Below are 16210 nucleotides of genomic sequence, written 5' to 3'. Positions count from 1 at the left end.
GTTCCACTTTAACCCACTACATTAAAATGCTGCTACATTTATAATCACAATCCAGTAAAGTCTCATATATGCTTCAGATACATTTAAAAAAAAAAAAAGTTTTCTGTACTGAATGAAAATGTGGGCACACTGGGGATTTTGTCCCCCACAATTCACATTGAAAGCACACTGAAATTATCTCTTAATAGCCAGTATGAACAGGAGGGATGATTACAGCAAGGAAACTCTTTGAGTGTTTACTTGAAAAATTGTGAACCTATCCTTTTAAAGCAGTGGCTCTCAAAGTGGGATATTGGGACCCCTAGGGGTCATTGAAGGGGTTCCACGGGGGGCAAAAAGGGGAATAATTGATTTTCACTGGAATTCCATCATTAAATAACACAATGGCAGACTGTATGACTACTTTGGTCATGGGTTTCACACACTTTCACATCTAAAAGTAAACATCTTATCACCCTTTTGTGCCTGGCCGAGACACAATCTTATCAGATGGGAGTCCATGGTCTAATTTGTGTCAGTTTAGAGGGTCTTTGACGCTAAAAAGTGCTGCTTCAAAAAGAATTCACCGAATCAACCACTGTGTAAGACACGCAGGTCAACAAATTAGGCAAATGTTCGTATTTCCGACGTTCCTCCAAGCTCTTGAATGCGGCATCAGGCCTGCAGCTGGTCGCCTTCGGAGCGTCTCGTAGCCCTCAAACAGCTTCGTGTGCCACCGGTCTCTCTCTCACACACACGCATATACACAGACTCCGGCTCTGGACAGGTGTTTATCCATATGCTCGGACCCCCCTGAGATTGAGAGCTAAACCCCCCCCCCCCCCCCCACACACACACTAAACTCCAAGCAGCTTTTAAATCATGATGACAGACCAGCGGAGGAGCCGACTCAGCTGCAGCTCCACGCCACCCGAGGACAACAACACCGACATCGGCAGCAGCGGGACGGCTTTCTGCGCTTGATTACCACCGGTATGTTGCTTTGCAGCCTCTGTGTTTGTGTGTCTTACTAGGGCGTCGGCTTTTCATTGCGTTTTTGTAGCACTTGCTGTAGCGATTTTCTGACCTCACACAGTGAATCGGAAGCGGCTGCAGCGACGTCCCAAGGAGGAGCATCCCCCTGGTGTTTATTACAGCAGAGGACGCAGCAGCAGCCAGGGAGTCGAGGCTGAGACAGACGAGAGCCAACATGTTCGAGACAAGAGGAATCCCCTTTATCCTGCTCGATGTCGCCTGTCTGATTTTAGGTACGTGTCTTTTAAAAGATCTTTTTTTATAGCTTCCAACAACTGTGGTGCACTGTTAGTTGCTGCTATTATTGATATTAAGCCGATTAGTGCCCTGATATAATCCTCCTGTGCGGATATTAACTTGCTTGCCATCACGTGAAGAGGGAGTGGTGTGTGTTCAGCAGCACAAGAGTGGGATTTACTCAGACTTTTAATATGTTTAACAAGTTTATTTTAACTTCTAATGTTGCCACTAATCGAACAGTATGTTTATGTCATTTGTTATGCATTTTATAGTGTTTTTTTCTTTTTCTTCAAGTAGGCGTGGTGATGTGTTACTGTAGCTTTTTAACCCCTCTCAATAGTGTACAATGAGGAATTAGATTAATTTACATTTTATGCAAATTTAGTGAGTCACGCCAACGTCTTTTCAGTAGTTTCAGATGCTCATAGGCACATAATGGAAGATCCCTTGCATACATGTTTTAAGATGTATGTATAATACTGTACTTTCAGTAATAATGTGTCTGGTGAAGTTTTCCCACAAAAAATAAACTTAAAATCTTAAAATTGATATAAACATGCCCATTTTCTATGTTCCGATACTGTTTTTTCTTCTTACCGATTCCGATACCTGAACTTGCATATCAGCTGATACCAAGTACAAATCTGATACCATTGTGTTAAAAGAAAAAAAGTTGTATACTATCAACACTGTATGGATGTGATATGACTGGTATTTTTCATGTAATGCATTTTTAAATGCTTTCCTAAGATTGCTGGTGTTGGAAGTAGCAGCACTAGTGCACATTCTTTCTCTGGTTGAGCTTTTTAGTGTAAAATATTGCCAAATTGCTATTATTAAACTATTTATCAATTATCAATTCTTCCTCACTGCTTTAAAACAATAGTTTGCCAGTGGCTGCACAGAGCAGCTTGCCATAAAGGCTGCTGTTTTGGAGAATAATAGATTTCATTTTATCCAGGTGTGAAAATACTTTAAAGTGTATTAATAAATTATTTGGTATCGGATCGATGCATAGACTTGCTTACTTGCTGACACCTGATCCATTATTTTAGGCAGTATCGGAGGCATTTCCGATTACTGTATCAGTATCGGAACAACTCTAATGCTAATATATTAAATCTCAAAAGTTAAACTGTTGGACACAAGATATTTTCTTCCCCTTTGTCTATTCTTGTATGTGCACAGGAGGCCTTAAGTTTCCACATCACACTTGTGTTAATTGCATACTTGACCAGAATTGGCTTCCAAACTATTTGTAATGTGACAAATCACGCTCACAGACCCACCGCTTCAAATTAGATTTTCACTGAGCACAGACAAACTTTCCACTTTCAGCAGATGAATGTGAAAACAGCCTTCTCGTGTCTGTCTTCACATACATCATTCTGCACAGTGAAGGTCAAACATGCAACTGTGGGAACAACAAACAAAACATGTTTTTAAGTGGAGGGTGACTTTCATGCATTAATCATGTTAAGGGCTGCAAATAACAATTTTCATTGGCAGTTAAGATTATTTCCTTGACTAATTGATTAGTCATTCGTGCTACACTACACCAGAAGATGGCAAAAAATGTCGATCATATCAAGATGCAATGTACAGTGTCCTCTTGTTTCCCTTTTATTATCATACACGACTAAAGAAATCAGAGGATATCACAATTAAGAAGCTGGAACCTGAAGAATCTGAGCATTAATCGATTATCAAAATAGTTGATTTTCTGTCTTCTATCTTAATCTATTTCAGTTTTTTGCAGCCTGTCTATATATTGAATATATGAATGACTGTAAAAGTGCTGTGCGGTTTCAGTTTTGCAGCACAGACGCAGACAGACTTTGTCTCTCAGACTTAAGTGCCTTTCATAACTAATCATGAATGATTGACATACACCATGACTCAATGCTATACCTTTCAGTATTTCCTACAGTTACACATTTGTTCTTGAGAGAAATTTGACAACATTTGTTTTGAAGTATTACTGAACCCCCCAGGCTACATATGTGTTTCATATTGCATAATTTTGTTAGTGCCTTACTACAGAACATGTGTTCAGTCGGCGAGAAGCAGTATGCTGAGCTGTTTGGGTGATTTTGTGCTTGCAAAGCAGCTGGATTTGCGAGATCACGACAACACGTGAGAATCTGTCTTGTCAGGCTTCAAGTTATGTGCTTGTGCCACAAACCCCGCTTTTTCTCTAAGACTGTAATAGACAGTGATAGATGGTTCATCCATTCACCTGCCAAATATTTTTTGAAAGTGCCTGCCCTTTCCTCAGATGGTTCTGTGCAACAAACCATCTGGCATGTCAGGTTATGGATGACTGATGCATAAGCAAATTTGATTATTCCGCTAAGCACACACAAACACACACATACATACACACTATTAAATTATACCCAAGCATCTGATAGTCTGTCTCCAGACTGAGGCTGCTACCCACAGTCATCCAGATTTGTTACCAAACATGCATACACATGTACTGAGTATTATGTTTAAGCTTGTAGCAACCAGGTTTGATAAGAGGTCAGGAGATAAAAAAACATGCATAATGAGCAGGGATAGATTGTTTGCTCTGGTTTATTTTGTTTTTAATAAAAATATTGAGCAGGCGAGGTGAGAGATTTATTGGAAACCTACTAATACGTATTATGTTAAAATATCCACATTTCTTTCTTTCTGTCTGTATGTTTGTGTTGGTTAGTCCTTTAGTTGTACATTTATAGAGAGGGGATCAAGTTAAAGTGCAACACTACTGCTTGGTGCGGTTAGAAAATGACTTGAGGGGGAGGGATGCCATTTTGACTTTGTGGCATTTCCAGCTGTTGAAGCCAATCAACTCAGGATGGCACAGCTGACACTGACAGCTGTAGAAACGGCACCAGAACAGAATTAGACAGTTTTGGGATGAAGGTGTTTGATTGTTTGATGTAATGTGTTTGTGTATATTCTGTCATTTGCGGATGGTGAAAATGTGCATTACAGCTCTATAATTGACCCTAATTTTCTGCTTGAACGGACGAATGACTATCTTTTCCCCGCCATACAGCAGGCTTAAGGGACCAACCAGCCAGAGAAATGAAAGCAGCATTACATCCAGACTTTGACCTGTCAAAACCTATTAGCATAATCTGTTATCTTTATGTTATTATATCTATAGGGAGTGCTTAACTGTGTCCACAACACCTTTCACGCCAGTGTGATTCGGTGCTCTAGCTAGAAGCTTCTCAGTCCTCCAGTATGTGAACCTGCCCAGAGATAACGTCATGTTTTTTGTCTGTAATGAAGTCATTGTGTATTTTTTTTATTTTTTATTTTTTTGCAGTTTTACACATAATATTGCAGAGTTTGTTACTGGGCTCAGTGTAAAAGGATATGGCTGGCTATAATTATATATTTCTTATCATCAGCATTAAAACATCTCATTAATATAAGACCAAAACCAACAATGAATTGTTCATTCAAACAAGTCAGTTTTTAGCTTGTTTCTCTGTGTCATAGATCTACATTGTTGTTCAAAAATGATTAAAAACACATCAAAGAGTCCCTCCGTTGCACTATGTGATATGTTCCTTCATTATGATTAACATAGGTGCTGTAGTTTGTTTTGAATTGATCTCTTATATACTGTCCTGCTACCGTAAATAATCACTAATGCACCAAATGTGTGTTAATCCGCCAAGAAAATAGTCCCCAACAAATGCCCTGTTCAGTCCTGTTGGAGTAATGTTTCCTAAAAACTACAACAACAAAAAAAATTAGCCTTTTTAAAAGTTGAAGGTGTATATTCCTGATCAGCTTTTAAAGATTTACGCCTGGTAGGAACAAATGTGGCTGAGATCCATGGACAGGCTGCAGAAGTCAGTAAGTATTGAGAGACAAAGCTATGAAATGTTGGTTTTTGTCTTTTCATGGGATGAAAACATTTTGATGACAAAAGGAAAAATACTGCCAGCCTTATTCTTTAATTGAGGTTGGGGTCTCTCACTTCTGTCACAAATTAAATTTGGCACACATTCGTTTCTTACAATGACTGAATTGAAAGATGACAGATTTGAAGAGCTCAACCTTTTGCTTTTTTATTTTTATTTTATTTATTTTTTTAACTTTTGACCTCTTCCACCAGTAGTAACTCGTCCTGATCTCTCCCTCCACAGGAGGTTTGCCTTTGGCAGCCTTTAACCTGGGTAAGATCCGCCCCTACCAGAGGGGCTTTTTCTGTAACGACGAGAGCATCAAGTACCCTTTCCACCACAGCACAATCACCTCCACAGTGCTCTACACTGTAGGCTTCACCCTGCCCATTAGCTGCGTAAGTAGGAGTTGGTCAAGGCGGGTTTGATATAGACACATGACCTGTCTCGGGGAAAATATTTTGACTTGTCAATCAGAGTTGTAACCGATAACTTCATCAAGGTGTGCCAGTACATCAGCTGTGGTAACGTAATGGCTTTACTGGCACACCTTCATGGAAAGAAGCCATATTTATTCTTATCAGCTACACATGCTTTTCCTGCTATGGCAAGTCAAAATGTCAAAATCCAATGTGAGGAGGGTCCAGGAAGTAGAACCAACAAGTTCCTAGACCGTTATTTAGGTTCTATTCAGACCTCTAGTGGCCTGTATGATAACAGAGATAACTTCATTTGTTCAGTAGTTGTTACAGTAGCACACTTACTCTCATTGAAATCAACTATTGCAGTATGTTTTGTTTAGCTATGCTACTGTTTCTTACCCCCTGTGTGAGACTTTTTTCATGTAATGACAATTTTAGAGGTGTTCACCCACATCGGCTCTTGCAGATGTGTTTGTAAAGCTTCAGGTGAAGGAGGATGTCCACTTAAAAACAATCAATACTAAAGAGAAACAGGCTTTGAGTCCATTTTAGATCCTGTGTCAACTAACAAAACAGCTATTCTGTCAACATCTCACCTACTGCAAGAGGGCTGATCAACATTTCTGCCAAAGATTTGTACCGGATTTTGTATTGTTCTTTGATCCACCAGGATTTTAGTTTTTCAGCTTTCGTCTTGGGTCTTGACCCACATTTCGCTTGTGGACATTTCGTTCATTGTACGGACTGATATGCATATGTGTACTTTTTTTTTGAGCTGGCAATTTGTTTCATTTTGATCTGCTGTTGTATATAAAGTATAAATATGAAGTACATAGAGTACCAGTCAAAAGTTTGGACACACTTTCTCATACAAGTGGATGGGAAGATGTATCTAAACTTTTGACTGTTACTGTACATATATATTTATTTATATAGATTTACAACAGAGTTTAATCGATCTTAAAGACTATATTTTCAATAAGAGCAGTCTGAATCATTTGAAACAACCAAACACATATACTGACATTCGGTTTCAAACCACAACTTAATCTAGTCATATCTGTAGGGCTGCAGCTGCAGCTAACGATCATTTTCACTATTGATTCATCTGATTAGTTTCTTGGTGAAAAATGTTGATTATCATTTCCTAAAGCCCAAGATGACTTCCTCAAATATCTTTTATCTCTACCAGCAAACCCAAAGATATTCAGTTTGCCGTCATGGAGGACTAAAGAAACCAGAAAATATTTACATTTGAGAAGCTGGAACCAGAGAATTCGGACATTAAAAAAACCAAAAAAAAACAACCCTCAAAACGCTGAATTGAATATCAGAATAGTTGGTGACTAATCGACTAATCAATTAACTGACTAATTGTTGCAGGTCTGCATAGCTGTTAAACACATAACATTAAGCACCTAACAATTTCTTCTTCTGCTTCCAAAGAGTAAGGCCAAGCTTTTGTTGTCTTAATCTCCTGGGTGAAAGTTTCGGTCACTGTTGTTAATGAATGCAACAGACATGGAGGCTGCGTGCTGTGTCCCTCTGCTCTTTAAAATAGCTGGAATGCTCTTCTGGAATAGACCGATTGTTTTTGGAGAATGACAGAGGCGGAAAACGCTGCTGGAGTGTGTGCTTCTTCTGTTACTGCTTTGTGGTATCAGTGATTTATCTCTTCCATCGCTGCCTGCAGGCTTTTATGTATCATGAGTAACCATAACCGATCTGTAACACTTCTTCTTGTCCTGTAAATATTACCGTAGCCTAATTTTTAAGGACTGACTTCATCGTTCACTGTCTGGCAAAGGAAGGTGTGTGAGATTATGTGGGAAGAGAGAGCGGTAACAGTCCGTTTCAGGAAGAGGGAAAGTGTGTGGTTTTGCCAAAAGAGAACAGAGATAAAGAGGAGACAGCGATAGTCATTTTTGTATTGAGAGGAAGCAAAGACAAAGTGTGTAGTGTGTGAATGTTTCAGTCACATGTGGGCAACTGTTTATTCTCACATGCTGACAGCTGTGGCTCACTGGGTCTGTCGGTGAGAATTCGACAGTAGGAACAGGAAACCAATCTCGAAACACAATCCCTGATAAAACACGACTGCAGCGATCCCAGCTTCAAACGGAGAGGAACAACAGCTCCAGTTGCACTCCAAACCTGCTTGAAAATGTCATTTTTGTGCCCTTAAATTTGACTTTTTTCCATTAACGTCTTCTCTTTATCAGCTTTTAACTGACGGTTGCCATGCCAACACTATAACCATTCATATTTTCAACCTGGTGTTCCTGAAAGTTTGGTGAGGAAGCCAATGCCTTCTGGGGATGCAAAGGATGCAACTTGGCTGCTGTCTTTTTCTTTGCATAGGCACACACTGTTGCATGATGGGTAAGGGCAAGGCCCAGTGACATGATCTTTTAACCTATATTTTTGTCTCTCATTACTTCTCTGCTAGCTGGACTACCATTTGCAATACTCAATTTGCAGCACAAACCTTTCCACCGAGGCTTTTTCTGTAATGACGATTCAATCAAGTACCCCTATAAAGAAGACACCATTTCCTATCAGTTGTTAGGAGGTGTTATGATTCCCATCACAATACTCACTGTAAGTGCTTCTGTGTTATTCACTGCTAATGGTTGATTACTTATTGGTTTTTTTACATTTACTCCTCTTCCTCCTTTTTTCTTTTTCACCTTTTTACACTCTTTTTACTTCTGTCCTTTCTCCTAATCCACAGTTGCTGCTAAATACATTATCCTGTAATAATGTATGTGTTTTTAATTGCATGACATCACTACCATTAACTGTTGTGAGCTAATTTGCTAGCAGCATGTTATGGACTTTCAAAACTCTAACATTTTAAAAATGAAAGGTTACCAGCTCTCAATTAACCTGCAGCTGCTGCAGCAGTTTGCAACCTCAATGTGACAGATGTGAGACTCTTAGCATTCAGTTGGTCTCAATCACCTCCTCCTAAATGAAGTATTATATACATATTGATTTTAAGTGGACATCATCCTCTGGCCTTTATCTTTTCTATATTATGTGCTATTTCACACAAGTGGACATTCCTCTATAATGTTATAGGTTTGTAATAGACTGTACCTTTCTGACACATACCTCATTGTTGTAGATCCTATGTTGAATGTAAAATGATTGGATTATGGAATTTTGCAGACTCTGATGTTGCAAGTACATTTAAATATCGAAGGTAACTTTTCTCTTTGCCCCCCTCCTCCCTCTTACAGATGATCTTTGGCGAATGCCTTTCAGTTTATCTAAAGCGCCTCAAATCCAAGTCATCTTTCGGCAGCTATGTTGCCTGTGTTTACAAAGCAGTCGGTACTTTCCTCTTCGGTGCTGCGATGAGCCAGTCTCTGACAGACATAGCCAAATACTCTATTGGCCGGCTCAGGCCGCACTTCCTGGATGTGTGCAAACCTGACTGGAAATTTATCAACTGTTCGTCAGGGGCTTACAACGATGAGTTCACCTGCACTGGAGATGCGAGGATGTCCAATGAGGGCAGGTTGGTGTTACCATTATATTCACATCTTTTCTAGCATTCAGAAATGGCTGAATTAAATAGTTCATGTTGAAATCAGCTCCTCATTTAAACTTGCTGGACTCTTCACCCTTGTTTTGTTGCATAACAGATTAACAAAATCTCACAGAGAAAAAAAAATTAAAATCTGTGCTCTCCATTGTTTTGTAATTCCTGGTGCAGCCACAAAGTTCGAAGGTTAAATGCGTTAGTAGGCAACCTATGATTGATTATGCAATAACGGCAATAACAAGGAATTATTACAACGTTCGCCTGTGAGGTTGGGCATTTCAACAGTTTCCAGTGAATATGTGCAAGATGCAGTTGAAGTCTGAAACCAGAGGTGGGATTGAGTAAGGTCACAGGAATGTAGGACATGTTTTGATTAGGTTCTCTATGCTTTATCAGCTCAGAACAGAAGGAAGTATAAAGGGCGGAGAGGATATCCACTTTTCATTCTGTAAGCAAAACCTCCGACACCAGCAGTAATTATAGAAGCAGAGGCCTAAATAGTCACGATTGTATCAATGTTAATAAGTGTTTATAGGTTGAGTTTTATTCCACTTTACTCTAAGGTTAGGTTGTTCTACTTAAAGGTCGGGGTGTATGTTGTTTTCTTCTTTACTCTAAAGCAAAAGCCTTCCCCGAGAGCGGAGTGGTATTGTGCCCACCTCCTCACCCCCCACCTCTCTGTCTCCCTGTGGGTTATCTACTCTACATTTACAGGGTGTGGTGCAATATTGTTGATGTTTCCTGGAACCCCTTAACCACACTGCAGTTAGTTTTTAATGTATCATAATGAAATGAACATTTATCAGCAGACCAAGAGAAAGGATGATTTAAGGCAAATATCCAAGATTTTTAAGATTAATGTCCAGACACATAATATTTCCAGCTTTTGTGTGTGTGTGTGTGTGTGTGTGTGTGTGTGTGTGTGTGTGTGTGTGTGTGTGTGTGTGTGTGTGTGTGTGTGTGTGTGTGTGTGTGTGTGTGTGTGTGTGTGTGTGTGTGTGTGTGTGTGTGTGTGTGTGTGTGTGTGTGTGTGTGTGTGTTGGTCTGCTAGACGCTAATCGTGAAAGTGCAGCAGGAGACGAGGGAGCAGGTCGGGATAGCCTGTTCTGGATCATCTTACTGTAATATGATTCCTCCTTAGCTTAATTTAAATTTCCCGGAGTAGAGGAGGCCTACTGTCGAAGCTGTGTGTGTGTGTGTGAGTTTGCATTTAAAAGGCAAAGATGCACTAGGTAAAAAAAATTCTTTGTAAAAAAAGTTATTTTATAAGGTATAAATCTATAAGAAACACAGTCCTGGTCAGAATTGACAGCATTACTTAATAAACAATGAGTGTTGCTCACAGGGTCAGACCAACTTGCAGTTTTAATCTGTTGAGGATGTGCAGAGGTCAGCATTATTATTGCATTGGAATGTTGGGTTTTGTTACCAAGTTTGATTAGCCTGGGTTTTCCACTCACAAACACCTGATTAATTGATTACTTGACAGAAAATTAAAGGACAAAACAAGGACTTTGGATTTTGGCCCCCATCACTTAAGCACATTTGGAAGAGATGCTCTAATAGCCAGCATGAGGAATGATTACAGCAAGAAAAACCTGTGTCGTTAATCATATGGGAACCTGACTGTTGTTTTATGACAGACTTTAAAAAATGTGAATCTATCCTTTAACAAACAACAATACTGAAAATGGATTGAGTCATTTAACAAGCACAAATGCCAACTCTGATTTCGGCCCCAGATTTGAGTCTCATATAGCTAGTAGTTAGTCTAGTAAATCTTTGGGTATTTGGACTATTAATTGGAGAAATGTGTCATGTATGACAGCTTAATAGACTAATTACTTAATTCATTAATTGAAAAACTGAACAATCTAATGAGAATACTTATTAATTACAGCCCTGAATAATACATTTTAATTTCAGGATACCACCATCCCCAGATTTGAATTCCCTGCTTTACTGTAATCTAACAATACTAGTACTAAGAGTTAACAGACTAAGACAGAGAGTTCACCGATGTTAAGAAGATATAATGTTTACCTTTTTCACAGTCTTAGTGTGTCAGCATGCTAAACATTTGCTAATTAGCACCAAACACAAAATACAACTGAGGCAGATGGAAAATTGATCAGTTTTGCAGGTATTTGGACATGAATCAAGGTATTGAAATAATCCAAATTTTGATCTGATGATGGCACTAGATGAAAAATTAGAGGATCACCAGAGTTATTAGAATTCATGCAAAAGGGGACATGAATTCTTGAACCAAATTAAAAGCAATCCATCCAACAGTTCATGAGACATTTCATTAAAAACTAAAAAAATGTCAACGTCATGGTAGCATCAGAGGAAAAGTCAGGGGATTACCAAAGTCAGTGGGATTTATTCTGTGGAAAACATTGATATCTGTTGAAAATCTTAGAGTAATCCATCCGATATTTGTTGACATATTTTCAAAATTCTTAAAGCCAATGATACAGATTTAATTCGTGGTGAGGCTACAGTGGAAACAAGTTTGTTTTTCTTTCCATCATATTTGTGGTTTCTGGCCAGTCAATGACTTACCCACCAAATTTATCCAGACATATTGGTAAACCTGCTACTTAAAAAAGCTACAGGTTATTTGTCCACATTAGAGACCAACTCTAAAATACATGTTTCATCATGTGCACCGTGAAGCCCCAAACTCTTCATCGACTGCCAGAGTGTAATGATACTCTAATGAGCTGGTGTACGGTTATAGTATGGTATGTGTGTGTCTGTGTGTATTCAGACGTGGTCCAGACAACCATATGAAACACATTGCAGTGCAGCACCGTTATTATAAACAGGAAGTAACTAAGGCAGGGCTGGGGTGGAAGGTGCATTTCGTTTAAACCGCCGTTTTCCACATCTCCCTGATGAGTCACTTCCCCAAGATGCTCACAGCAACCAACACACTTACCTGTCAGTCAGACTCCTAATATAGATGCACCAGGATGTGATGTTGTGGGCTTCTGTCTCTGTCTAACAGATGTGACTATGACCTATTACAACAACAAGATTTAATTTGCCAATTAAATGAATTAAACACATAGCAAAGTGTTGAGCCATGCTTGTGTCTCTTCTGTTGCAGGTTATCCTTCTACTCTGGCCACTCCTCTTTTTCCATGTACTGCATGATGTTCCTGGCTGTGAGTATCAAACACTGTTGCATGTTAATCTGCAATTAAATTAGTGCTTATTGGAAGGTTGTGTTCAAATGCACATGGCAAAACAGGACGTTCTGTTTTTTGAAAACACTTTTGATATCTTTTCATTCATGTTAATGCATATTAAGCTTATGTGCAACGAGCGTTAAGGAATACATTTTTGGGAGATATGCTTACATGAGAAAAATCAATACCACCCTGATATCTGTGTGTTAATTATGAGGCTAAACGCAGCAGCTGATTAAATGAGAAATAGGCAGAAACAATTAGCATGGCTCTGTTCAAAGGTAGCGAAATCCATAACTTGTCACTTTTACACTTTTGTCAGATTTGACAAATAAGATATGAAGAACATGTTAATTAGAGAGCTTTAGAGGTGTTAGTAAGTTGATTTTATTTCCTTTGGACAGAGCCAGGCTAGCTGTTTCCCCCTATTCCCAGTCTTTAGCTTCATATTTAACATGCAGACATAAATATGGTCTCAATCTTCTTATAAAACTCCTGGCATATATCCAAAATGTCAAATTACTGCTTTAAACTGCAGTGCTTCAAGATGTCTTTACATTTCTTTTTATATTTTCTTTATGTTATCAGTAGCACTGTCTTGGTCAGAGATTTGCAGCATTTTTTTTGAGTGTCCTTCAGAGCTGCTTTTACTGGCCAGCCCTGATCATTTTATAGGCTGCTGATTCATCCAACATTAGGGGATATAAATAGACATAGGGACAAAGTCCTGGCGCCAACACAAAGCTCTCCCCCTCTGCACGGACTGGAAGTTCAAGAAACAGCAGTTGACATATGAACATTTTACCCATAGTACTTTACTTTTCTCACACCACTCATTAACTGACACAGTTTAAGATAAGAAGATAAAGCGGCTACACTTGTTTGTCCTTGAGTCAGACATAAAATAAAAAAGAACAGACACACCCTGTTTTTAATACAAACAAAATGAATGGTGTGGTTTATGTCACAAAGGAACTTGATGTTCAGCTGACCAAAGACCAAACTGGCATTTAAATATCAGATTGAATTATTGTTGTGATTATATAACAAGCAGATGATTCCTATCAGTGAAGTTCCTGTTCCTGTCATGACTTGTGTGTGAAAACTGCTGCAGGAGCATTTTCTCACTTCAGAAGTTTGTTTACGATACGAACATTAGGAAACCATTTCCATAACATTTTCCTGCGTGATGGACTAGTCTCGTGTGTGGAAATGTAAACACAGTGAGTAATCAGAAAAAATCACAACAGCTCATTTGCCTGTCTCGCAGGAATGCCGCCCACTACACCGATTATCCAGGAGACTATCTAACCTCGCGCTCGCTATTCTTGTCATTATCACTGCCAGAGACACTTTTTTTGTTGTTCTTATTGTGACTGCAGCATGTTAGAAACATATCTCTCCTGTCCTCCTCAGCTCTACCTGCAGGCCCGTCTCCAGGCTGAATGGGCGAGGCTGCTGAGACCCACAATCCAGTTCTTCCTGATTGCTGCCTCAGTGTACACAGGACTGTCGAGGGTGTCAGATTATAAACACCACTGGAGTGATGTGCTGACTGGACTCCTGCAGGGAGCCCTTATGGCTATCCTGGTGGTAAGTGCTGGGCCCTTATCTTAAACTAAGCTGTTTGGTGACAAATTCATTGCCCTTGACTGGTGCTTTTTAAAGGAATAGTGCGACATTAATCACTTTGTGGCAAGAGGTAGATGAGAATATCAATGAATAAGTACTATTTTAAGTATGAAACTAGTTAGCATAAAGACTAAATGGGAAAACAGCTAGCCTGGTTCCATCCAAAGGTTTAAAAAAACAACCCAAAAAACCTACTTACCTGCACCTTTGATTAACATGTAACCTGTTTGTTTAGTCTGTACAAAAACCAAACTGTAAATACAGCAAATTGTGATATTATTCATGGGTCACGTACTTAACCGTTTCTTGGCCCCTGGAGTCACCTTGAGGTTGCCAGGCAACCAGAGGAGACTCCAGGAAGTCGCTTCTTCTAGCCAAAAAAATAGTTTGGCACATAACTTTCCCCATTAAACCGCCAACTGTCATTTGTATGAAGTAAACAAACAAGATATAACATACTTATACGTGAGATTAAGAGTTTCTGGAAGGCAGTTTGTTACCATTTGTACGAGCAGGTGTTTCCAGTCTTCCCTGGAAACACCTATGCTAAGCCGAGCCAAACATCTGTAGCTTCTTAACTTTGATAACCCTCTCCATGTGCACTAGCTTATCTAATTGTCGGCAAGAAAGTAAATGGGCATATTTTCCCAAAATGACAGATGCAAATAATCAAAAATCCCCTCCAGACATTTGAAGACTTGTAAAATGCTTCATTAGTATTTGTTTAAATGAAATCTACTTGTTAGAAATCCAAAATTAAATAGTTTAAAAAACACAAAGCTTCACTGAAATGTTCACTCTTTTTTTGCACTGTAGGTTTTAAGTTTCTACATCACATTTGTGTAAATTGAATACTGGTCCACAATTGGCTCCAAACTAGTTGTGATTTCACAGATTGTAGTGCTCATAGTGGCACGTCTTAAACTCAGACTTTCAGTAAACACAGCAAATTAGCACATTTTTAAGTGGACGGGGATTTTTAAAAATTCTTTCTGTATATTGCAGGTCTTTTTCGTGTCTGACTTTTTCAAGCCATCCAAGGATCCCCATAAAGAAGCGGACATCCCCCACACAACCCTGCAGGAGACCCCTACGAATGGAAACTTTGAAAGTCCCAACTAAGCTAAGCGAGGATACCTCTGCTCTTGTCCAAACGCACACCCAGGATCCCAGCTCTCTAGCCTTTCATCTCACGCAGATTCTCATCAAATACCCTTGCTTGGATTTTACCGCGTGGGTTTTTACTTCAATTAAGTTAGCGGATGATTGTGCATCCCAGAGGAAACATTCAAGACACTTTGAAGCTACACCTCAGGCCTGTTTTAGATTTTAAAAGACTATCATTTTAGGCAGTTTGCCGTCTTGTCTGCCAACCCTCCGTGTGGAAGGAAAGTGCCGAGACAACCTTGTATATGCTTACAGTGAGATGTAAGTTAGGGGCTAGAGATTCTCTAAGGACGGGAACCATATAGCATGTATCTATCTACTGAGCCGGTGGGAAGACTTAACTGCATGCACCCACTAAAGGGTCTGACCACTGCTGGGAGTGAAAGAGAGAGGAGGGTTGGAAACCTGTGAATGTAACCCTGCTTTGTGCTTTTCCTGCCCTGGAGTCAGTCTGCTCAAAGATCTGATTTAGGATCAGTTTTAAATTCACTCCAACACCCTGAGAGACAGCAGAGTTTTGTAACGCTGACTAGGTTATTTAAAGGGCTAATTATAAGAGGCATCAGAATGTATTGGGAGACTAAAGCTAATCCTAAACCAGAGGGGGCTACACTGCTTCACATGTGGAGCTGCTGACTCCAGGCCACTGCCGTCTGATTCTCCAACCATCTAACCGAATATAGTCAAAGGAGAACGCCTGACTTGTGTCATATCTGGTTAGAAAGTTGAAGAGTAGGCCGTCAGTTTGAGTCCCATGTTGCCTTTGCTGGACTGCTACTGCTGCTATCACAGCTCCCTGTGTATCTAAGAACTAATACCATCAAGTGAACAGACAACAATGTACTTTTTGTATGATCTGTATGTGTAATCTGTATGTAAAACATATCACATACAGATTTTTATTGAAAAAAGTTAAATATGTACAAATGTCTAAAATCAGAAAAAAAGGAAAAATAAAGCCATTTTACTTATCAACATGAACACAAATGGAAAAGAAGTGTCTGATGTATTATGTCATGAGCCGTCATGTAAAATTAAAACTTGTGTTGTTTACCTTTTATCATGATG

At 39.4% G+C, this 16210-nt stretch overlaps 1 protein-coding gene across 2 annotated transcripts; it reads left to right on the top strand.

The window, feature by feature from the left end:
* The first annotated feature begins 715 nt into the window (after window positions 1-715).
* plpp1a (phospholipid phosphatase 1a) lies at window positions 716-16202 on the top strand. Of its 2 annotated transcripts, none has more exons than XM_062434228.1 (7): window positions 716-972; window positions 1076-1247; window positions 8040-8191; window positions 8836-9116; window positions 12262-12319; window positions 13760-13936; window positions 14981-16202. In XM_062434228.1, exons 2-7 carry the CDS (start codon window positions 1190-1192, stop codon window positions 15095-15097), a joined length of 843 nt encoding a protein of 280 aa, XP_062290212.1. In that variant the 5' UTR covers window positions 716-972; window positions 1076-1189; the 3' UTR covers window positions 15098-16202. The 2 variants fall into 2 exon arrangements, with proteins under 2 accessions (XP_062290212.1, XP_062290211.1); XM_062434227.1 differs by lacking the exon at window positions 8040-8191 and adding an exon at window positions 5412-5566.
* The last annotated feature ends 8 nt before the right edge of the window (window positions 16203-16210 follow it).

This window comes from Scomber scombrus, chromosome 15, assembly GCF_963691925.1.
Source record: "Scomber scombrus chromosome 15, fScoSco1.1, whole genome shotgun sequence".
Lineage (NCBI taxonomy): Eukaryota > Metazoa > Chordata > Actinopteri > Scombriformes > Scombridae > Scomber > Scomber scombrus.
The sequence above is the reverse complement of the archived record's forward strand: the minus strand, read 5'-3'. Positions and strand labels throughout refer to the sequence as shown.

Bases quoted from the DNA above. Each gene is read 5' to 3' on its own strand.
- plpp1a (XM_062434227.1), top strand. From the start codon at position 1,190: ATGTTCGAGACAAGAGGAATCCCCTTTATCCTGCTCGATGTCGCCTGT. The intron at 1,248-5,411 runs GTACGTGTCTTT...CTCCCTCCACAG, and splicing joins TGTCGCCTGTCTGATTTTAG to GAGGTTTGCCTTTGGCAGCC. The intron at 5,567-8,835 runs GTAAGTAGGAGT...TCCCTCTTACAG, and splicing joins TCACCCTGCCCATTAGCTGC to ATGATCTTTGGCGAATGCCT.